The 25,795-nt window shown below is 36.2% G+C and overlaps 1 protein-coding gene across 2 annotated transcripts in view; it reads right to left on the minus strand.

Annotated features, from left to right (window-relative positions):
* Positions 1–4,788: 4,788 nt before the first annotated feature.
* The window catches only part of pou2f1b (POU class 2 homeobox 1b), a 113,208-nt gene continuing 92,201 nt past the window's right edge, over positions 4,789–25,795 (minus strand). For both annotated transcript variants that reach the window (XM_043701018.1, XM_043701017.1), the window contains one exon: positions 4,789–22,345. In XM_043701018.1, coding sequence (XP_043556953.1) covers positions 22,047–22,345 — 299 coding nt within the window. In that variant the 3' untranslated portion in view covers positions 4,789–22,046. The remainder of the gene's footprint in view (positions 22,346–25,795) is intronic.

Here is a 25,795-nt window from a genome sequence, read left to right on the forward strand (position 1 = left end):
GGTTGAGAAACACATGAGCCATGATTGAATGCCAGAGCAGACTCATTGGGCCAAATGGCGTAATTCTGCTCCTAGGTTCCAATCAAAAGTTATAGGTGCAAAGGTTGGATACTTGTGAGCACAGTTACTCTTTGGCACTTAAGAATTGATTCTGCGGTTTCAGAAGAATGCAGCTGCTTGGCCTTGTTGAATTACTGAAATGGGAGAATTGTTGGTAGATAGCCAACAGCTTTTCCCTATGGTCCGGGAGTCTGCAACTAGAGGGCAGAGGTTTAGGATGAGAGATACAAGAGTCCAGAGGGGCAGTTTTTTTTCATACTGGGTGTGGCGGGTGTCTGGAACAGGCTGCCAGAGGTAGTTGTGGAAACGAGTACAATTTTGTCATTTGAAAAATATTTGGACAGGTACATGGATAGAATAGGTATGGAGGGAAATGGACCAAATGCAAGCAAATGGGACTAGTTTGTGAAAACTGGGTGGCATGAACAAGTTGGGCCAAAGGGTCTGTTTTCATGGTGTTCTACAGAATGAAAACAGATCCTTTGGCCCAACTTGTTCATGAGATTGCTCCAAACGTGAATAGTTGTGCATTTGGACAGAGTAGATTTGATAGGGGTCAGCCAATCTTCATATTTTAACTTATGTCCTCTGTGCAATTTGGCCTTGCAGGGGAATCATAATTAAGGGAGTTTACTGGGCATGGTGACAAAAGCTTCATGTAAGAAAATATTATTGATTTTTTTTTTAAACACAACAGTCTTTAATGTTTTTAGATGCTATGAAAGAAGGGAAGATGGTTATCAGTTGTAGCTTGGTTGGTATCACTCTCACCTCGGAATGATAAGGTTCTGGATTCAAGTCCAATTCTATACCATGAGCACAAAAATCAAGGCTGCCACTCCAATGCAGTACTAAAAGGAGTGCTGCAATATCAGAGGTTCCAACTTTCAGATAAGATTGAAAAACTGAGGTCCAAATAGAGGACGTAAATGCATTTGAGGCTGTCAGAGAAGGTTTTCTGGATGATAACTGGAATAGGCAGACTGTCTTATGAGGAAAGGCGGCACAGCTTAGGCTTATATCCACTGGAGTTGAGGTAAAAACAATGACTGCAGATGCTGGAAACCAGATTCTGGATTAGTGGTGCTGGAAGAGCACAGCAATTCAGGCAGCATCCGAGGACAGGCAAAATCGACGTTTCGGGCAAAAGCCCTGATGAAGGGCTTTTGCCCGAAACGTCGATTTTGCCTGTCCTCGGATGCTGCCTGAATTGCTGTGCTCTTCCAGCACCACTAATCCAGAATCCACTGGAATTGAGAATAGTAAGAGGCAATTTGATTGAAACACAAAAACATTACAGGTCTTGACAGGGAAGATATGGAGGGGATATTTTTGCTTATGGGAGAATCTAGAACTAAGGCTCACTGTTTAAAATCCATGAGTTGCCCATTTAAAAATGAAATTAGGCAAAATATTTTCTCTAAGGGTCATGAGTCTTTGGAACCCTATTCCTGAAAAGGTTGTGGAAGCACAGACTTTGAATATTTTTAAGACTAGGTAGATTCTTGTTCAGCAACGGATTGAATGGTTTATTGGGGTTAGTTGGAATGTAGGTTTGAGGTAAATGGCTGAGTTGGATTTGACCTGCTTCTTGCTCACGGGACATACCTGGGCAATTTCTACATCATTTGTAGGGCCAGTGTTGTAGCTGGAAGAATTTGGCCAAGGGTTTGGATACTTCTGGAATATATATCAATACTATTACCAGGGTGTTGCAGGCCCCATATCCTTTGCAGTATCCATTGCCTTCATAAGATACATATCATGTGGAGGAGATAAAATTGGTTGAAGACACTGAGGACATCTGGCTGAAAATGGACACTAGTTTTCAGCTTTGTCTCTTGCATTGATGTGTTTGGCTCCCCTATTGTTGAAGATGTGGATATTTTTGGAGCCTCTGCTTACTGGTAATTGTTCGATTATCCAAAATATTCATGACAGATGTAGCAGTATTGCTGTGTTTAGATCTGATCATTTGATTGAGAGATCACTTAGCCATGTCTATTGCATGCTGCTTCCATAGTTTGGCAGGCAAGTCATCCTGTGCTGTATTTTCACCAAGTTGACACTTCATTTTTAGGTATGCCTGGTGTTGCTTCTGGTATGACCTTCAGCACTCTTCATTGAACAAGGATTGATTTCATGACAGATTAGATTCCCTACAATGTAGAAATAGGCCCTTCGGCCCAACAAGTCCACACTGACCTTCCGAAGAGTAACCCACTCGGACCCATTTCCCTCTGACTGATGCACCTAACACTATGGTGCAATTTAGCACAGCCAATTCACATGGCCTGCACATCTTTGGACTGTGGGAGGAAACCCACGCAGACACGGAGAATGTGCAAAGTTCACAGGCACCCGACGCTGGAATCGAACCTGGGACCCTGGTGTTGTGAGGCAGCAGTGCTAACTACTGGGCCACTGCAACTTGATGGTAATGTGTGAATGAGCAATAAGCTGGGCCATTAGATTAGATTAGATTCTCTACAGTTTGGAAACAGGCCCTTCGGCCCAACAAGTCCACATCGCCCCTCCGAAGAGGGACCCACCCAAACCCATTCCCCTACCCTATATTTACTGCTGACTAACACATCCATCACTGTGGGCAATTTAGCATGGCCAATTCACCTGACCTGCGCATCTTTGGATTGTGGGAGGAAACCAGTGCACCCGGAGGAAACCCACACAGACACAGGGAGAATGTGCAAACTCCACACAGACAGGCAGGATCGAACCCAGGTGTTGTGAGGCAGCAGTGCTAATCACTGAGACACTGTGCTGCCCTAGGTTAGATTGTGGCTGAGTAGAATTCAGCTGCTGGCGATGGCTCAATGCTTCACGGATGTTCAGTTTAGAAACGCTATTTCTGTTCAACATTTAAGATGGTGGTAGAATTACACGAGTGGAGGGTATCCTCGATGTGAGCACAGGATTTTACCTTCATGAGGACCGTGTGGGAGGTCACCCTACTGCTGTCATGGATGAATGCATCTGCAACAAGTAGATTGGCGAGGGAGTTGTCAAATAGATTTTTCCCTCGCTTAGTTCTGTCACCATTTGCTGTATACTCAATCTAGCAGCCATGCCCTTATTAACTTGGCTGGCTTGGTCAGTGGTGGTGCAACTGCTATGTTTGATGACAGTATCTAGGACATTGTAAGGTATGATACTGAGAGTATGACTAGTCTGTGAGATAGTTCCTTCAATTTTGGCAGAGGACCCCAGAGTTTTGTAAAGGGGATCTTGCAAGGTTGGGATGGCTGTGATTCCCACTGCTGTTTTTGCTGCCTGGATTGATGCAAGGTGGTCAGTCTGGTTTCATTCCTTTCTTTAGATTTTGTAGTGATTAGTTAAAACCGATTGACTTACTCGGCCATTTCAGAGGGTAGTTAAAATTCAACCACATTGTTGTGGGTCGGAGTCACCTGCTGCTCAGACCAGGGAAGGATAGCAGATTTCCTTCCCTATCAGATATTAGGGAACCAGATGGGTTTTATGATAATTACATTGCTTACATGTTGACATTTAGGATAGCCTTTAATCTACATAGAATTGAATTAAAATTTCATCATTGCCTGTCGCACAACTGTACAAGATTTCTATTGAATATATATATTAATATCCAGCAGACTACGCAGTTCCAGACACTGTGCATAATTAGTATCCTTGCCAAATTGCTTCTGTTTAAAAAGGATAGCCATCAATGACCCCCTGCACATTGAGGAATGTGTATATAATGATGATTTTGGGTATATTATGGTGTGCAATGTGAAAGAAGCATTGCCCATTCTGACTACTATAATTCATCTATTTGAAGTCTGTGATTTGGATTGTTGTAGATGGTGTTGTTCTGGTAAAAATAAATCAGTTTTAGTGCTGTCTGACACCTTACTTTAGAAGTTAAATTCAAAAGCCTGGGTAGTACATCATTTTCCTGGATGATAAATAGACTGTTTAAGATTAGCTTTTAATGTTACTGCAAAAAAAAAATGAACCGCACAAAGGTAAGCAGAAATAAGTGACACTACAGGTGACCCCGCTGCACTACACACACACACAAACTCCTACAGATCCAGACACTCATGCAGATCCTCTCTCATACACTCACACATACATATCCCCCCCACCTCCCACCCTCTCACAGACTTGTACCCGTTTACACTCACACACTTTCTCAGACACTCACAACCACCCCTCCCCACCCACATTTAAGTTTGTAGGGTGAATTTGTACTTGCAGAATTACATTTTATTTTGCTCAAAACTGAATCCATATAAGATTCTGTAAATCCTTGTTTTTAGAAATAGAATCAGTCTGAACATTGGGACACAGACTTTAACCTCACAACGTCAATGCATTGTTTGAGCTGACATAGCACCTATTGTTAAAGTTCACTTGAGAATGTAACTTTAAAAGAAAAGTTCTGGGATTTACATATGAAAGAACAGAAACCAACATGGTCATTCTAAAAGATAAAGAGACTTATACAATCCAGGTCTTTTTCAATATATCATCTCAGTTGCTTCACACTGTAAACATTTGCTATAAATTCTATGTCTTACGATCTTATGCTCCACAGCCACCTGATGAAGGAGCAGCACTCCGAAAGCTAGTACTTCCAAATAAACCTGTTGGACTAACCTGGCGTTGTGTGATTTTTAACTTTGTACACCCCAGTCCAACACCGGCACCCCCAATCAGAAATAAGTAAGTTTCCCATCAATATTTAAGTCATATTTTTAATGAATCAAGACGCCATTACAAAAATGAATACAAAATGATTAGATAAAATGACCACATTACAATACAAAAAAATCTAGCTGCAATGGAAATCTTTCATGGCAGTTATCGAAGACAGCTTTAACTGCAATTACTCACTACACAATGGAACAGATTTTGAAAAGGGAAGTTAAAAACCAAAGAGTACCTTAATGCAGACAAAAGCAATATTGTTAAATTTTGCATTTCTAATACAATTGAGCAGTTCATCATGAATACCTATCGCTGTGTATCCGGTTTCATAATAAATTAGAAAAATAGGCTCTTGTTTGAATAGATATTTTTAAATTAAAGGGGTAGGGAATAAATTAACATCTTAAAGCTCAAATATTTATCGCATGTACAGCAGACCAGACTAGTAGCCATTTAACATGACCTTAAAATCAGGCAGCATCATGTAAAATCAGAAATATTTGCAATAATCTAAATCAGTCTTTTCTTTAAAAAAATTTTAAAATTTCAAAGAATGTTGTTGTCACATCTTGATTGGGAAGGATGGAAAATGGTCTTCAGTTATAGATGTTACCAGCTAATTTAGACCAGTTTGTTTTGCTGGCTCCTGAGTTGAAACATCCAATACAGCTTCCTAGTTCCAGTTCAAACTTTCACCTATATGCTGGGTGATTATTTATCTATATTTGATGAACCTGTTTTCTAAATAAAGCATGTTTACAGTACCTATGTTAGGGAAGCAAGATCATCCCTAACAGTGAGATATTTAGTTAATTGACCAGAGGAAAACATAGTTAGGAATCTAAATAACAATGAGCAGAAAAAGTAAAACCTGTAAAATCCGAATTACAGATTCTTAGTTTGACAACTAATTTAGATGACTAAATGTACTATTTTCATTGCTATCCAATGAGGTACTGAATTTTAAATTAATCTCTGCAACTACATAGTGATATAGTTAATAACTACTAAATGTTTTAAGTGTTGGAAGAAATGAGCTATTTCTGATGCCTCAAAAAAAAAAGACAATTCAATTGCTTCATAGTTGACATCAAATCCAAATACTGTTGTTGGTTCAGGCATTGTTCAATATGTTCAACCCCTTAAAGATTAAGTAATTTCCCAGAAATTCACAACAAAATTTGTCAAAAATACTTTTCTAAAGTCATCAGTAGTACACTAAAGGCCCCTTAATCATCAAGATTTGACTTAGTGACTTCCAGTTAAATGTATACAAATGTGTTAGAAAATTGAATATACAATTTAAAAATATACAACTGAAAAGATTTACATTGTGTACCCATGTAATTCACGAACGAAGAAAACCTAAGACTAAACACGGCATAATATGTAGGACCAGAAATAAACAAAAACACCAAAAAAAATCAAGTTACTAAATTTGTCAAAGTGTAAAATTTAATATCCTGACAGTTAGTTCTTACAGTGTTCCAAAGGTTACTCTTCGAACTTCTGAGTTTATCATGAGCCAGAAATGATACTGTACATTGTACGTTCATAAAATTATACCAGTACACAGCAATATACAAATCAATGCTTAACAATAATGCCTTACTGTTGCAATGTGTCAGTAGAAAATTACAATGATATATGTATTCACACCAGTTTATCCTCAAAAATATTCACACAGCATAATGTTGCATTCCTGTCTTCCAACCATAAAGGCTAGAACCATGTTAAATTTTCCATTACCACTCTTTAAAAGGATTATGCCACTTGGTGTATAAAAACATTCACAGTAAAATGTCACACAGTTAGCTGTTGATTGAACTGAAACTGGTGGATTAGTAATAAAAACATACCAACCTGTGATGTAACAATTCTGAATCCCATTGAGTCAGGATTAAAATATATGCATGGGCCTTGTTTATTTAAATGTGGTAAAATGGTTATGTAAAATTGTTCCTAATTTTGCATTTTTCATATTCACACAACATTTATTAATACTTCTGAAATTTCTTCGTAACCATTTTAAATGGAGGTGAATTGACCAAATAAAATATATAACGGTCACAATAGCTAACTAAATTTACTAGTCTTTCCTGTTATTCTTGAATCTAGACTATGGTGATTAACTGCCTATTTGCAAACTTTCTACTAGTCAACTGAAACTGATGTACATCTAGAGGCACCAAAGGGGAAAATCAATGGTAAAGGCAATTTGCTTTTTCATATTCATATACATTAGGTCTCTTTGTGCAACATTTCTAATTTTACCATCAACTTTTACCTTGGTAATAACTTTTTTTCTTAGAAATTAGTTAAAGTTGCTAGTTGCCAAAGTTGTACACTAGACCTTTTAAACAAGTTTTAATCGTTCTGTAAATTACTGATCAGTGGTTCATTTTAACATTATGCACCCTGCCAGAATTATTCCATTTGGATTATTTTAAAATTTCTGGTAATAACAAGAAAACTTGAGGAACTACACTTATTTTTCCTATTTAATAAAACCAATTCTCTTGAACATTACTTCACAAAAACAGTGAAGATATCCTACATTTGGATGGAAAAGTATTTAGATTAGTGCTATAGAACAAATATTGAAGATAATTGATATAATCAAATTATTCAAAGAGAAAGCATTTTTATATCATAACATATATTCATTGGGGCAGACATTCCCAGATGATGAGGAAACAAGGGAAACTAATGTTCTGGACAAACAGAATTGTTGATATACCCAAGTGTCAACACACACAGGAATAAATAGCAAGATAGACAGTTAACAAAATAGGAGATTGGAATAACTTATCAAGACCTTAAAATCAAAGATTAAAATCTAGGCGAGCTCATTTTCAGTTCAAATAATAAGCTATTACTTAATGGCAATTAAGGAGAACCCCACGTGCACATCATTTTAGTAAATGGTTGGACTATATCTCTGTAGAAAGTGTACAGTAACGCTTTTACACTGCCGAACAGGTTAATTTATTTTATGCCTTGTTCTTCACTTTTTCAATAATCTCTCCGATTCTCTTGTATCATTTTATCAAAAACTGCTTATTTTCACTAAATAGTAAATGAGCATTAAGCGGGTCTTCATCAAGCATTCTGAAATTTACAATGGTGCAAGCAAGGGGCCTTTGCGGTGCAGAAGTAATGTTCCTACCTCTGGGCCAGGTGGTCTGGATTCAAGTCCCATCCGCTCCAGAGCTATGTAATATCAATTCTGTGACAGGTTGATTAAAAGAAAAACCTACAAGGTTGTTAGGGTGTGGTCAGTCCTTTCTGGGTGAGTCAGCACCAACAGTTTCACATATTCAGGAGGAGAATCTTAAATGGTGATAATGGGGTTTCATGGTTTTTATGGGGAGCAATGCAAATTAGTTGCAATTTCACTTTCAGTTCATGACAGTTAGACATTTCCAGTCATAAATCAAGATTTTGATGTTTTATGATAAATTTGAAGCCATGCATCCAGACAAACATCACAAGAAGTTATCTTTATTACCAAGCATCGAATTTGTTTTAGATTGATGCAAATACATATGGACCAACTTCAGTGCAATCGTTTGGTAATTAAACTGACTTTTCATTAGAATTTTACAGTGAAGAAATCTGGGAAACTGGAAAGCAAGTACACAATCTTCCACAAGATTAAACAGTTTCTTTTCAATATCCTGCACCATCTCATCCTTCCATCAAATATTAGAGTTTCACAAATTCTGTTGTTTTCAAAAAAAACTTTTATTCAAGTTCCTGAAAAAGACTCAAAAAATTGACAAACAAGGTTTGTAACAACAATTGTTTATGCAAACTATATTGATGAATTGAGTGCCAATTGGATTTCTCTTAAGACAGTATTCTCCTGTTACTGCTGAAATTTTCAGCATTTACAGTATTTTAGGAGAACTGTATCTTGCCCCAGAAAACAAACACTTCAGGATTTCATGTTGGAAGTTTACTTTAGCTTTAGATTTGCTGTCAATTGAATTTTTGTTGTTTCGGGAATTTTGCAACAAATCTGGTTATCCAAGTCCCAACAAGAAATGATAGCAAGTAGTATAAGATGATATCAACTCATTACCTATAGTTTCTTTTTGGAACATTTGCACTGGTAAAAGGTCTGACATTAGTAACTATCTATCAGAAGTTAATACATAAAATTGTCATCAGGGTATATGTGAACACACTCAACTGTGGTACTGCATTAAGGTGCACTGGATATAGGGACGTCCGCAGGTTACCTGTGCTGCAGTCTTATTGTACAATAAATACACCATGCACATGTGGGGATAGTTCAACGCAATTGAAAATGTTACAGTTACAACTGCTGAGTTGTTTCACATCTTCATTCATAATGAATTAATAAATCATGAAATTTATTCATTGGCAACAGTATCCCTTTTTTCTTGATCATATACAGGATTCATCAACAGAATAGATGTCGAACACCAGCAAAACTCATATCTACATATCATTTTAGGTCAGAAAAGTAGTATTTTGCTATTGTTCCCATAATTCCTGATTAACTTAGTTTAAATATGATTAGATAAAACCATTATATTCATTCTCAGGAATGTTTAGATTCATCATATGGTCATGTGGAATTAGTGAATTATATATTTATCTAAACTCTTTATCTTGTCAGTCCCGCACTGAACAATATGCATGAGTGTTAACAGTTTATGCTCATTGGCAAACCAAACCAGAGAACGGGAAGGAAGAGTGGAACACCCTGAATAAGAATAACTAATAAGATGTTCGAAAAGGCAAAAAACAATGCCTCAGTTTGAAAATTTTAGATTTAATATACATAAACCATAGGCTGTAACCATCTTTAATGTTGGTCTGGGTGGAAATTTTGCATTCCTAATGAAAAACACTACACCAAATTGAATAACTTAATTGTGAATGATGAAGGTATAATTTAAAAATATGATTTAACTTTTGAAGGTTATCATGTAGATATTTTTTATATAAGAAAGGAATACTGTCTATTGAAAAACTTTGTTTTTAAAAATCTTCCAATAAATAACACATCTAAAGAATACAAGCCTGCGGACGTCCAAAATTGGATAATATGTACACTTTTAAAACTATGAACAACTAGGCAGTGAAAAACAATTATGTTCTCACACACAAAGACACACCCAAAACATACAAAAATACTATATCTTAAACTACCAAGAAAGACAATTTATTTTTTTTTATCTCATGCCATGACTTAAGAGCAATACACTGAAACGAACAAGGATTTGACAAAAAAAAACCTTTATCCCAGAAATATACCAAAATATACATCTAAGCTTTGGAATTACTGAGGTTAGACTAATGCCTGCTGGGTAATTGCATTTAATACACAATTAAGGTTGCAAAGAAGAAACAAATCTTTGGTATCTGCATTAGGCGAATGTTAACATTTGTATTTCGCTTTGGGATAGAGCTTGTATGATCCTACAACCCCCATTTAGCACTCAAAAAAAAAATCACTGAACACAAAGAAATCCACCTTTCTCTACACAAAAAAGTACTGACTCTATCTAGTACAAGGTTGAGGAATACAATGCATAGTTGCACAGTGGTATTATGAAAAGGATATGAAATCTTTGTAAGCAAGCTACATATTTTTTAGTCTTCATTTTTCTTTCGCAAAATGAAATGGCAGCGTCCAGCCAGTTATAGTCAGTTCTGAAGAGCACCTCAGTGTGTATTAATTCAGATCACCCAGCCCAAAGGGATAAATGCCCCTCAGAAGAGCCAACCCTACCACAGGAGTCTCCAGTCCTTTAACCAATCAAATAGCACACGTGCTCCACTTTTACCTGGCCCTCTATTATTTAATAGGTAGAATGAAGCAGATTTATTTTGCTTTATGCAATTCTTTTGTCACTGTAAGCAATTTACACTTTTGAAATAAGATTAGTTTAGGACTGAAGACATTTAAAAAAATTAATTCATACAATCATTAGTAAGTCTTTGGTTTTATCAGCACAATGAAAGGTTGCTGGCATGTAATAAAAGCACCAAGCTTGGCAGGAATGACCATCACTAACATTTACATTCAGAGAGTGAGTGTTATTCTCAGGGTACTTTTAATGATGGACACAAACCCTTACGAGATTGTCAAAACTGAACAGCCCCTCGATATTCAACCAATATTTGGCTATGAACACTACTGTGCATTCATTCGTTTGAGCCTCTGAATAACTGACTGATGCAGCCAGGGAGAAGAATTAGTACAAAGTAACATATTTTTGTTTTTGACTGAAAATCACTGTCAGAAATCAAGCTCCTTGTTTTATTTTAAGCACATAAAATGTAAGTTTTATTAAGAAGTGTGGTCTTAAGCAATTAGAAATGAGCCAACACATAATAGACAGAATTTGGTAAATTATTTCAGCATAAAGTCACTTTGCTAGTGTTCATTAGCCTATCCCAATCAGAAAAGACAACAGTTTTTTTCAGTCATTAAAAACTAGGTTTGCAACAAATGAAATACACACATCCAGTAAGAATGGTGAGGTGGCTTGCCATCATGCCTAACAAGTTCTCCAATTAAGGAGCCGAGAGTCAGCCCAACAACCTGCTCAGGACATACTATGAAGAGCATGAACTGCTGGATAAATAAAGCACTTAGTTGCCTACATGCCATTAATTATGTCTGGCGCGTCAGTAGTTCTAGAGTTTGCCTAAAAATATAGTGGGATGAAAGAAAGAGTGGAGGGAATTAACAGCTAATGAAACAGTTAAAGACATAATGGAAAGGTTAAAGGATTGCAATACCCTAGTGCTTACTTTAACTTTAGTTGTCAATTCTGACTGCTGTTATTCTCCTGCTGTGCTTGTGCTAATACATGCCAGATTCTTTTGTTTTAAGTATACAGTTTAAGTATACAATCAGTAGCAGGTTCAGCCACTCTGAGGGGGGAGATTAAAGCGAGTTACTCAGTCATGAGTTAGAAATGAGGTATACAACAGCTCCTGTACACAGAACAAATGGTGACAGCACCATTTAAGCAACTGAGGAAGAAAATGAAATAATCACACCATGTGAGTAGACAAATGTAAACCTGAAACATTTCCATTTCAATCTGTAATATGCTAGAGCAAATGGGCTATCAGACATGGTATATTTTCCATCCCCCTTGTAGCTCAGTAACAAAAGCAATTGTGTAATGTGTTGCAGCATTGATGATGTCATTTAATATGATGTAATTTCAAAAACCCACCATTGCCTGGACAGGGCAATTCCTAGGATAGTTGGCGTAGTCACAGTCTCTAAACTTCTATTTGAGAACAGTAAGTCAGGATATTAGTGGTTGTTGGTTGGGCAATATGATATTTTTAAAAGTACCCAAATCAATTGATAAACAAAATATAATGGAATACAATGGGTCATTTTTATTATGGGTAACAAATTTCATTCCTCAGAAAATTCATTTCTAATGCAGCTAAGTTGCTATTCTACCATAATTAGAATGATTAATGTTAATTAATACAACTTAAAACAAAACCTATTAATTAACCAGTAATTTCTGATTCAGACTAAGACTGTGACAAAATCTCAAATGCACCTTACAAAAGTAACTGACTGTATGATTGTCCTATTATAGATGCGATGCTTTCACAATATATATGGGGACAGTTATACATAATATTTTAAGGAGGTTGCTATAAAGATCGAAGTATAGAAACCTGTCTGGTATTCATAACAACCATGGGAATAAATCTGACAGAATTTCATTTTCTTCCTCAGAATTCCTTCATTTATTAATTTACTATACAAACTGACTCATATTTTGTTCCAAGTGCTCTTCTTGTATAACTGGAATGGATGCATTAAGACATTTTTTTTAAACATCATTCTCTCAGCGTATGTAGCTCTTTACAAAACCAGCCACTAAAATGAGAATCAATTCTACCTGCAAAATCCATCAGGGCAGATTTGTAGTAAAAGTTTTGTTTTTGTATTTATAAACCTCAAGGTAACCAAACATTTATACTTTCAGAATCCTTAATTTAGTTTGTTCCTACTTTAAATGATTCCAACTCCATATTTCAACAACTAATAACTGTATCACCAATTGGTTTTTATGCCTTTCCTTATCATTTCAAAGCAAGGAATTTAATATCAGTGATGAAGCTGTGTGTATCTACCAATTAAAAGCTAACAATTTTATTTTGCTTTCTTTGAGAACTTCTGGGTGAAAAAAGGATGATGAATAACAGCAGATTTGACTTCACCACGGAGCAAAGTGAACAACTCGTTTATATATAAATAATCAGTATCACCAATTTACATGGATATTCTGACTGTCAAAAATTGAAAAGTTTGACTAATTATAAATAAATTGTAACCCTAAATAATTGTGGAGACAGTTTAAATATAAGCAAATAGTGATTATACAGATCAGATCTCATTGCACAGGAAATGCAGAGAAAATGAAAAACTGTTTAGCCTATAGCAACAAGAAAATGGATTGATCAGAGAATTTTTGGAGCATTTGACACAAGAGTCAAGCAACTTTTATTATTCCTGTAGTGAACTATTGTTACTAGTTTAGGAGTATATCAAAGAAAGCATAATAAAGCAAAAAAATGGTCAGATATCACTAGCTTCTTTAAATCAGAGTCAGCTGCAACACTTTCATCGGGCACTTCATATGAATACAGTATCAAAAGCTGGGTAACATTTTTAATACTGTACCAAGGATGACCGAAAAGCCTTGGAATATTTCAAATTTCCTTTTGAAAGATGGGGAGCAAGAGAAAAAAGTAGCAATGTTGTGGGCTGTTTGGAAGCTATTTCAAATGGTATAAAACCAGGAAATGCTGGAAACACTCAACAAGAAATATTCCAAACCTTTTGCTGATCTTAATACTACAGAATACTGTGACTTTTCTAAGTAATCCTTTTTACTTGCTATTCATTATTTATTGTTTAAAAGTATTACTGCAACACAAACAGGCTGAAACTGCAGCAAAATTAATTGAATATTTTAGGAGACAAAAGTCAATTACCTTGTTTGGTATGGCAAGCTAAGTGATCAAAGATCCTGACACAACAATTTTAATCTGAAGTTCTGTAATGCCCAACCTTGGTATAACTTCAAATTTCTAATACAAAAAGCAGAGCAAACATCATCAATGTCCAACAGTCATAGACTAGTATCAATACCAGACTACAGCTTCATGTAATGACACCAGAAAGGCATTTGTTATGCAAAGCTCAAATGTAGTTGTTCAGCAACACCAGTGTAGCCTGAATTTGTAACTACCCACAGCACTACCCAGTTTTGCAATAACTTGGCTTTTATAGATATTTAACCTACACCTATGCCACAATTGGCATAAAAACTTAGTATCTATTTACTTTTGGATGTTAGCACAATAGCAGAATTAATGATAATATTTAAGGGTGTGCAATATATAACACATTTATTAATATTTTCACATTGTTAGAATATAAAACTACAAATCAAAAAGAAAACAAAAAAATAGATAAATACAGAAATTGAATAGCTTTTTTTTTGAAAAGCAAACCAAACTCAAAAGGACAGCTATTTCAAACTGCAATCAGACAGTTTTCACAGCAGAATGCGCTGAATTGCATGAAACATAAAAAAGAAACTGGCAAAGGGCAGGGAAGTACAGAATTAAACTATTATTAATTTGATGAAGACGTTGTATAGCTAAAACATATAATGACAATAATTATTGACCAAACGTATATATAAAAGATTAGATTGACAAAGTTGCCACTTCAACAACTTAAAATAGTCAACTATCTGGAGAACCCATCTTCACGAGATGAAAAGAACATTATTGCACACCCCCAATATTTGTTAGTACAGAACTTTACCTTAAAAAAGTCAAATCATGTTACTGATGTTTTATAGCAACTTCTGAATCCAAAAACAAAATTAATGATTACTGCTGAATCCATCTATTTGACACAATCTATTTTGATACCTCGAGATTACTGCCAAATTCATGAAAATTCTCATTCTATCAACTGGATACAACAATGAGAGCTAGGATAGTCAAAGTGTCAAGCCTCTGTTATTCTAAAGCACAAAGTAAATGACTGGAGACAACTGCAGCCACATATCAACTTAATTGTTCTTTGATCAGTCAAGCAGGTGCAAGGAGCAGGATATATTTTTGGTCTAGACTGAATTGTTTAGCATTGCTATCAACAACAATAATAATACAAAGTTTAAAAACTTACTCAACCATTAATGTGACAAACACTACATTCAATTTACAACACAGATAAAACATGTTCACTTTTTCCTTTTTTTAAGGAAACACTTTTTCTGTGGTGGAACCCTCTCCCATTCTAACATTGCTGAACTAACCCCTTTCTATCAAAAGGCTGGTGAAAATGAAAATATGGTACTATTTCAAAATGTAGAATACAAATCTTAACTAGCTTAAAAATAGTGAAATGACACATGCTAAAACTTAGGCCACATTTTAATTGAGTTGCAAAAGAAGGCATTTGCTTTGGCAAATAGAGTCATGACTAACTGATTTCTTTCTTTAGTTATCAAGATCACCTTTTCAAGAGAGAAACTAAATCCATAAACATGTCCTTTTAAGTAAAAGTATCATCCAAAAATCAATATCTACATTCTAAATCTACAATCATATCCACCAGGAATAGTTTTTGCGTTGCAAAGCAAGCCTATAATTGCTAAGCGATGCTGAGGTATTTCTTCTTAATGAAAAGATTGCAATGAATGGACAAAGTTCACTCACTTCCTACATACATGGAGCAAGATCTGTCTCATTTCTCAATGAAAATGTTTGCACAAATAATGTAAAGCCATTTTTTACTTAACAACGTTGAGGATAATTATATGTTCAGATGGGATTTCCCATCCCCAATTTTGTTCACATAAAATAGGGAAAATACATTATTTCTATTTAACTTTTGGTCTCCCTACCACTTCAACAGGATTCACTCAATGCTGTACAGGTCTCAGAAAGGAGCTCATGACAGCTCCAAAAACCTCAAAAGAAAACACAACTGTAATCGACTTAAGTGGAATATCAGTTTCCTCCTTTCAGCCCAAGGTGCGATTCCTCAATATGGTGCCCATCCTGTCCTACCATGATAACTATATCTATGATAATAAGGGATTCATCATCCCAGCAGCAGCGTTACATATCTTGAAACAAAAATCACTGCTAATAGGGAAAACAGACTTAAGATAAATGGCAAAAAGATTAGAGGGAGAGGAAGATAATTTTATTTTAATGCAAGAATATGATCTCGAAGGCAATGTCTGAAAGATGCTGGAAGCAAACTGAACAGGAAAGGCCAAACAGCCTCCTTCATTGCTGAAAGATACTATGGATTTAATGGAATATTGTAGGACAATTTCTATATGTCGTGCTGAGGGGTTAACCTCATCAAGTCAATACAGATCCTATACAATGTTTTTACCAACTAACCATTAATAAAATAAGTTATGTTTGTAGCAAAGGATTGATCTTTTTCAAAGCATTATTCAGTAGCTCTTGGTTCAAGAGTGGCTATTAATACTTGAAGAAATAAGCTATTGCCACAAATAGGGAATTAAATCATCAACAGATCTGCACTGCCAGTTCCACAGTCAATTTGCATTTTTGTTTTTTTTTTGGTGTTTTGAGGGAGGACAAATATGGAGTGATCAGTTGTGGAGTAGAAAATAGAGGGGAGAAACAGACATTAAACACTATGCAGAAATATTACAAATCTGCATTAAAGAAGTTTTCATTTTGAATACCAGGAGTTTATAACTAAATGGAGTTAGTTTCACTAGATTACTTCCAAAGATGAAAAGATTCACTAGATTAATTCTAGAAATTAAAGACTTGGCTTATGAGGAGAGATCAAGCAGCTTTGGCCCAGATTCACTCAAGTTTAGAAGAATGAGAGGAGATCTAAGATCTAAGGTAAATTAAGGTATTGAAGTTGCTAAAGGGGATTGACAAAGATGATGCAGAATGGACGTTTCCCCTTGTGGGGCAATCTAGAATGACAGGCTATAGTCTTAGGCTAAGGGGTGACAGATTTAAAACAAAGATGAGGAGGAATTATTATGGTTGTGAATCTGTCAAAATCACAACCTCAGATAGCCTTGGATGCTGGGACACTAAATGAATTTGAGGAGAAGATAAGATAGATTATTAATAAGTAACACATTAAAGGGTCATAGGGAACAGGCATAAAGTGAATTTGAGGCCAAGATAAGACCAGCCATGACTGTACTGAATTTTGGAGCAGGGTTGAATCACCTACTGCTGCTTCTAGTTCTTGTGATAAGCCATGATCTAAATTGTGTTTATAAATAAAAGTGCCTGCAGGCATTGACGTTCAGTTCACGTAAGTCAATTTTGAGAACTGGATAAGGCATATCTATTTAGTGGAGCACTGTGGCTGCTTTCTGATTTCACCTGGTTGATGATGCCTATCACCAATGTTTGTGGCAACTCTAGCACAAAAATCCTTAGGAATTCTAACTAATCTTCTGACATATCTGGTCCTATTGCCAAAGGTCCTATTGTCAGGGAACAAACATAAAATAAAATGACACCTGATTTGTCAAACAATGCAAATTGTTATTCCACATCAAAGTTATGTTTGACCAAAGAGACATTACTATATGGCAGAACATTAAACTAAAATAACTTATAGGAATTTATTGGCCCTTAGCTGATCAAGCGGTTAAAATGGGACATTGCTCTTATATTACAGCGGGGCAATAAAACTTTCACCACAGAACTATGATCCAATCTAATGCCTAAACAAAGACATTTACATTGTATTCTTATGATGCATTGTTGATGTATGCTTAATATACATACTAATTATTTGGGTTAGACCAATTATTATTTATACATCTTGAAAAGATGGTTTAGATTAAGTCTTTGAAAATCAAAGTCAAAAGCTTGCTACTGAAAAGTCTGGGAAGAGCATATACATGCACTGAAAATATGCAAAATGTGTACACGTATTGCATTCAATAATGGATAATTAAAATTTTGAGATTCGAGTATTTATACAACATATAAAACATGAACAGAAATAAAATGGTATATTCCAACAATGTGGAAAATGGATACATGGACACATTTACTTCCAGTTTATTTTGTGTATCCTCAATGAAAATACACAATTGCATCAGAGGACCAGTTTAAGACTTCATTCAAGAAATGTATTGAAATTCACAACAGTCTTCCTGTTCACAACCCCCAACTGTTTGAGGAGGAGCAATATTTGAACAAACGTCTCAAAGGCAACAGGGTCATTTGAATCTGATCATGTAAATGTCTCAGTTACAAAATGTTGCTAGCATCTGTTCATGGATTTCACATATTTAGGTTTGAAATTTAATCCATTAGCATTGGAGGCTTTTAAAACAAAAAGAGCTTCTGTTGCAAGAAATTTGGCAAATAAATTAGTAAGATGAAGTCAATATTTTAGAATTTACTTTAAAACAGATAATCAGCTTAGAAACAGGAGTAAAATATTCATCCATGAAGTGTCAATTGATTAATTATTATTAAGAGCACTTCCAGAATTCAATATTTTTAAAATGGATAATTTAGCATTTATCATGGAGTATGTCCCACCTTAATGAGCGATTTGCTTTTACCAATTTTATCTGATCTGAAAAAAAGTAGTCCACTTTGACTCAAATGGATTGATGGATTAAGTCAGTATGTGTCTGACTTTATGGAAAGTTGGCAAAAAGGGACAATGGCATAAATAGCTTTGAGAGCATGAATTGTAACCATTGCAACCATAAGAGCTCTGAATTGTTTGCTGCTAACTAAAATTACTAAATTTTAATGATTAAAACTATTCCTTATATTTACCTATGTATCATTCAATTCCAAAAACCTAAGAACACAACCAATTTTTATTGACAAACCTCAATGTCACATAAGCCACTGGCGTTTGCAGAGTTGGTGCAAATGATACTGCCCAGCTCTAACAAGGGCAAAACACAATCCTGAAAGAAAATCCTGGTTTGATTGCTTCAAACTACAACATCTCACAAATAAAAGCAGGATTCTCTCTGCAACAGACAAATGCAATGATACGCTGACTACCTTTGTAGCAAAACATTAATCCATTAAGGAATATAAAATTAAAAGCTTTACCACAACTTATTTTGTTTCCTTTTCAGATACACAACAAAAAATTAGAACTAGCTCAGTTAGGTTTAAAATTTAAATATTAACTGTGGTCTGGGGTCAGCTAGAAAGCATTGTCTTAAAGTTTCTATGGAGCATGCCTTCAACTTCTGTTTCACTACCACCATCAATGACCAGCATTCAGTTCTGTCTAGTATTTAAAACTGAAACAGTCATCTCAGCTTTATGCTTATTTTTCTTCTTGTTGCTTTTTAAAACATTTGCTATTTATGGAGCAAGTGGAAAAATCAGGAACAAAAAAGTGTTCACAGAAAGCCTTCTGCTATTCAATGAACCAGTTTTATCTATTAATTCACGTGTTTAACATGAAAGGGCATGCAATAAAAGCTACAAAGTACACGAGGCTGACACCAACATGGGTTGAATATTATAACTCACCTGTCCAAATTATTTTCAATGTGGTAAATATGTAATTGCTTAAATGAAAAGCTAGCTCAACAATTGATGTCCAATACTTGAGCCATGCTACCAAGCAAGTATATTAGTAAGCAAAGGTCATCTCTAGAAAAGCACTTCACCTTTATTCAGACACTCAGCATTGTGGGGATATCTTTTTACTGCTCCTCACATGCGATGCAATTTATTATTGCCACCAATGTGACTGTAGACAACTGGTCTTTATTGCATAGTTTGTACTTCTGGTGCAACATTAATTCTTCCCATACACAAGTACTATGCACATTTTTGTACTTTAGGTGTCATTGCAAAGTAAAGCAATGATAGAAAACAGTAATGAGGGCAAAAGTGTCATAAATATAATTTGGGTAGGTGCTGGAATTACAGAATGGCCTGGTTAAATACCTGCCTTGGAGGACTAAAGGTTTTTGGTTTACATTTGTGCATGGGGTCTAAACATTTCCCACTGGTCCAAAGCCCAGAATCTACTATTAGAAAAGTAACAACATTCCTCTAAAATTTGTTTGAATACCCAGTGAAAATAGTACAAGAGTACAAATACTAGAAGGATACAAGTACTGCAGCAGTACAATCTGTCACAGGATCTGTTTTGTACATTTAGACAGTGAGGGTTTGTACAACTGGAAATATTATTTTTAACTTTCTTAATATCACTAACACCAGTCTACATTTAGCCATCCAGTAAATTTGAATTACCCAATGAAAACTGGTTGCACCAGACTCTTGACAAAATGATTATTATTCTGCAACAATGTAAATTTCACGTTTGAAGATTCTTTCACCTGAAAAACGACATTAAAAAGTAGAAAATAGTAACTGTTTACCTTCTATGAACAGGAGCAACTAAATTACTGATGCCTATTAACTGCACTCATGCAAACAATGTCATTGGTACAGCAGCTAGGTAAAACTGACTTTGGTTCAAGCTTTTAATAGCTGTCCATATTTGGTAGGCAGCCATATTCATTTTGTTTGCAGTTTGGTAGTGCAACCCTACCAGAACTGCATATTTTGTGTCTTGAAAAGGAGATTAATGTAGTTACTAACAAGGAAAAAAATGGTGACTGTCATTACTTAAGATGAGAAACTTAATTGAATCCAGTTGTTATGACTAACACAAAGAACAATATTAACCAACGTGAATTTGAATTATAACATCAATTCTAGTATCTGTTTGGTACACGCATAGTGCAGCAATATGAGTGAATAGTCAGCAACAGAGCTCGGGCTTTTTTGAACGAACACTTGTTTGATTCAAGCACATTATTTGTTAAAACATCAGCTGCGTTTATCAGAAAATATCACGTGCTATTGAACAAAAGAAATTTATACCTCATTCATTTCCCGTGGGTAGCTCAGCACAAAGTTCACACATATTGAGTATCTAAACATGTTGTTCATTAACCAATTGGGAATGCTGGACATGTGGCAACAGCAATCATTCTGGCTTGTAATATAAACCTTGCTCCTCTCTTTCAAGTTCACTACAGAAAATGACAGACACCATTTTTATTCCATGTGAACTGCAATGCTCTACTCCAGTCCTTTAATTTTTGGTTTTAATACGCTTACAGCAATGGTTCAAGCCATACTGTGCATACTGTAAGCCGCTTGTCTCAAAACAACCCTATTTTCCCTTAAAGATAAACAAACACCAAACTGCACCAACATTAGATGTGTTATCAAGTTCTATGGGAACATATATTATTTAGTTTCTATAAATAAATCAGTTTCTGGAAACTAAATAATGAATTTTCCCCATTAGCTTTTATAGTTGGTCTTGCATATTTGTAGTTTGCTCATCTCTACCATATTCCGTGATGGTTTCAACTAGTTTCAGTATCTGAGCAAAGACAAAAGCTTCACAAGATACCCATGATCCACTGACAATAAAGTCTTCTCATTTCCAGTTGTTCAGCTACGTGGATCAATATCGCTGATGGTATGACATTTGCTAACATACCCAACCCTTACATTTAGGAAGGACAGACATACTAAGCCATTTTAAAAACCAAGAATGTTTTTAAAACCATCAGTTTGCGAACTTTTGTCTCAAAGCATCTAACTTTGAATCTTTCCTACAAAAATAACCAACAGTAAACCACTTTATACAAACGGTGCATAAATCTACAGTGTACCCGACAAGGAACAACCTTTTTTTTTCCAAAAGAAAGGAGATAATTTCAAGAGACATTAACAAGAAGAAAAAAAAATAAAAACCCAATGTAGTTTTCTTAACGGTATACACAGGGGAAAAAAAAGATGCACAAGCATCCCAAGTACAGGCCTGCCTAAACTGTACCAGTTAAAGAAACCCATGCTATTTATACATGATATAAACACCTTTATGAAACAAAAAGGCCTGTACAACAGACCTAATTAAAATAAACACACAATTAAAAAGAACTAATAAAATAGATACTAAAGGAGACAGAACCCTTGCCTATGCATTGTTAATGACTCCTATATTGTTACGACCGTCTGAAACGATAAATATTCACGTGTTTCCTTTTTGGTAGAAGTCTTTTTTTTGTCATTTGTGACACAATCCTGAAAAGCAAGTTAAAAAATTAGGCAAACATCAGTTTTGCTTTTGCTGGAAGCAGCCAATTACACATCCCATACTGGATTAAATGATCCATTCTAGGGAGTACGTCTCATTGGGCCTTGGTGGTGTTGGTGGCCCCACCTGCTGAGGTCACAGTGAATGAAGAGTTCTGGCTGGAATCAGTTGACATAGAGGCCATCTGGAGACTCGCTGCATGTCCAGTTGTCCCGGCAGCAGATATCAGGCTTACGGCTGGGTTGCTGGTGAGTAAGGAGAGGTTTTGTGGGTTCAAAAAGAGAGGGGCTGTCACGATGTTTGGAGTACCCCCTGGGTTCGCTGCATTGGCAAACAATAGATTTCCACTGGCATCAAGGGAGGTTATAGGAAGTGTTCCACTAGATGCAAGCGCTGAGAAGAAATGACAAGAGATCCCTGGTTAGAATAAATGCATTTTGTGAAGCTCTTCATACCATCTGTACATCAAAAAGGGAAATAGAATGGAAAAATGACAGTTTGTGTTATCATATATATTAAAATTATTGATAACAATGCCAAAGGCTCATAAAAATGCATTTTCAGATTGCTGTATGTATATATGTGTGATGAAATTAACTTTAGAAAAGTTTACAAATTGTAGACTCCATCCAAATAACACAGTAACCCAATTCTTTCCAAACTCAATTCAAATAATCAATGAGCAAATTCCAGAATCATAAAATACTGGTACACAATCATTTTGTATTGTAGTTTGAATAAGTGAGTTAAGTTTTCTTTAAAGGAAATAATTAATCAGGGACATGTTAATATCCAACATGCTTGAAGTCAAAAGGTTTTTCTTTAATTGTTTAATTTCAGATTACTACATTCATGTATAATACCTGATCAATTCATTACCAGATTAGCTACAAGTAGTCTAATGAAGTTAATACAGGCAGTTAAAAATACATTTGCACTAACAAATATTGCAAATTTCAGTTTACAAAAATAAATCACTTAAACGTTATGTCATAACATGTTTTGCCTCTGTATCAATTTCTCTTGCCAACTATGGTTTAACGCAATTTAAAACCATAGCCTATGGTTTTACTATAAACATACTTAGCTTTTGTGAGCTCATATCATTTACTGCCTGATGTACCTCATTGATTTAATTTTCCAAATCTTTACATTTCAATAAAATGTTGAGGCTGTCTATATCTCTTTCAGGTAGATGTTATGTATTTATCCGATTTTTCTAAATGGGAACTACAGAATCAGGCCTTTTCTGAAATTAAAACTAAAGTCCAGTAAGTACTCATTGGGTCAGACACTATCGCTTGAGAGAAAAAAAAGTTAATGTTTCAAGTCAATGATCTTTTGTCAGAACGGAGAAAAGAACTAAAAGGTTTTAAGCAAGTACAGATGTGGCAACATTACCGGCACCGAAGAAAAGCAAAGGTCTGGGGGTGGGGGCAAAAGAGATAAAAAGATAAGGTAAAAGGGATGGTGATGGGACAAGAAAAGTAACAAAGGATGAATCAAGAGGAAGCATAACTAAGGCAGATAGCAGCAGCATCAACAACTGCTGTTAAAACAAGCACAGATCATGAAACTGTTCCACTCCATGTTGTGTCCAGAAGGATGCAAAATTCTTAACTGGACATTGTAGAGATATTTCTCAAGAAATAAAATCCCAAGTGACAAAAAAGTTGGAATTACACTTGTGGAGTACGCACAGGTGCCGGCAGGCTTCCCACCCCCCACAAAACTTTGTCAAAGATTTAATAAAATTTCCCAGTTCAGGGCAAGAGCAGGAAACGAAACCATGAAGTCATCAACATAATAGAATTAAGAGGGATAAGAAATGAAAGGCCAATTTTCACAGTATTAGGCAAGAACTTTCAAAAGCTGATTGGGGGCAGATATTTGCAGGTAAAGGGATGGCTGGAAAATGGGAAGCCTTCAGAAATGAGAACGAGAATCCAGAGAAAGTATATTCCTTTTACGATGAAAGGAAAGGCTGGTAGATATAGGGAATGCTGGATGACTAAAAAAATTGAGGGTTTGGCTAAGAAAAAGAAGCAAGCATACGTAAAGGTATAGACAGGATAGATCGAGTGAATCCTTAGAGTGTAAAGGCAGTGGGGGTATATTTAAGAGGGAAATCAGGAGGGCAAAAAGGGGACATGAGATAGCTTTGGCAAATAGAATTAAGGAGAATCCAAAGTGTTTTTACAAATACATTAAGGACAAAAGGGTAACATGGACAGAATAGGACCCCTCAAAAGATCAGCAAGGCAGCCTTTGTGTGGAGCCACAGAAAATGGGGGAGATACTAAACGAGTATTTTGCATCAGTATTTACTGTGGAAGGTATAGACTGTAGGGAAATAGATGGTGACATCTTGCAAAATGTCCATATTATAGAGGAGAAAGTGCTGGATGTCTTGAAACACGTAAAGGTGGATAAATCCCCAGAACCTGATCAGGTGTACCCTAGAACTCTATGGGAAGCTAGAGAAGTGACTCCCGAGTCTCTTGCTGAGATATTTGTATCATCGATAGTCACAGGTGAGGTGTCGGAAGACTGGAGGTAGGCTAATGTGGTGCCACTGTTTAAGAAGGATGGTAAGGACAAGCCAGGGAACTATAGACCAGTGAGCCTGACCTCGGTGGTGGGCAAGTTGTTGGAGGGAATCCTAAGGGACAGGATGGAAATGTATTTGGAAAGGCAAGGACTGATTAGGGATAGTCAACATGGCTTTGTGTGTTGAAAATCATGTCTCACAAACTTGATTCAGTTTTTTTAAGAAGTAACAAAGAGGAATGATGAGGGCAGAGCAGTAGATGTGATCTATATGGACTTCAGTAAGGCGTTCAACAAGGTTCCCATGGGAGACTGATTAGCAAGGTTAGAACTCATGGAATATAGGGAGAATTAGCCATTTGGATACAAAACTGGCACAAAGGTAGAAGACAGAGGGTGGTGGTGGAGGATTATTTTTCAGACTGGAGGCCTGTGACCAGTGGAGTGCCACAAGGATCGGTGCTGGGTCCTCTACTTTTAGTCATTGAACATAAATGATTTGGATGTGAGCGTAACATGTACAGTTAGTAAGTTTGCAGAAGACACCAAAATTGGAGGTGTAATGGACAGCGAAGAGGTTTACCTCAGATTACAACAGGATCTTGACCAGATGGGCCAATGGGCTGAGAAGTGGAAGATGGAATTTAATTCAGATAAATGCGAGGTGCTGCATTTTGGGAAAGCAAATCTTAGCAGGACTTAGACACTTAATGGTAAGATCCTAGGGAATGTTGCTGAACAAAGAAACGTTGGAGTGCAGGTTCACAGCTCGTTGAAAGTGGCGTTGCAGGTGGATAGAATAGTGAAAAAAGCATTTGGTATGCTTTCTTTTGGGAGGTCATGTTGCGGCTGTACAGGACATTGGTTAGGCCACTATTGGAATATTGCGTGCAATTCTGGTCTCCTTCCTATCGAAAACATGTTGTGAAACTTGAAAGGGTTCAGGAAGGATTTACAAGAATGTTGCCAGGGTTGGAGGATTTGAGCTATAGGGAGAGGCTGAACAGGCTGGGGCTGTTTTCCCTCGAGCGTCAAAGGCTGAGGGGTGACCTTATAGAGGTTTACAAAATTATAAGCTGCATGGATAGGGTAAATAGACAAAAGTCTTTTCCCTGGGGTCGGGCAGTCCAGAACTAGAGGGCATACGTTTAGGGTGAGAGGGGAAAGATATAAAAGAGACCTAAGGGGCAACTTTTTCACACAGAGGGTGGTACGTGTATGAAATGAGCTGCCAGAGGAAGTGGTGGAGGCTGGTACAATTGCAACATTTAAGAGGCATTTGGATGGGTATAT

Source organism: Chiloscyllium plagiosum, chromosome 12, assembly GCF_004010195.1.
Source record: "Chiloscyllium plagiosum isolate BGI_BamShark_2017 chromosome 12, ASM401019v2, whole genome shotgun sequence".
NCBI lineage: Eukaryota > Metazoa > Chordata > Chondrichthyes > Orectolobiformes > Hemiscylliidae > Chiloscyllium > Chiloscyllium plagiosum.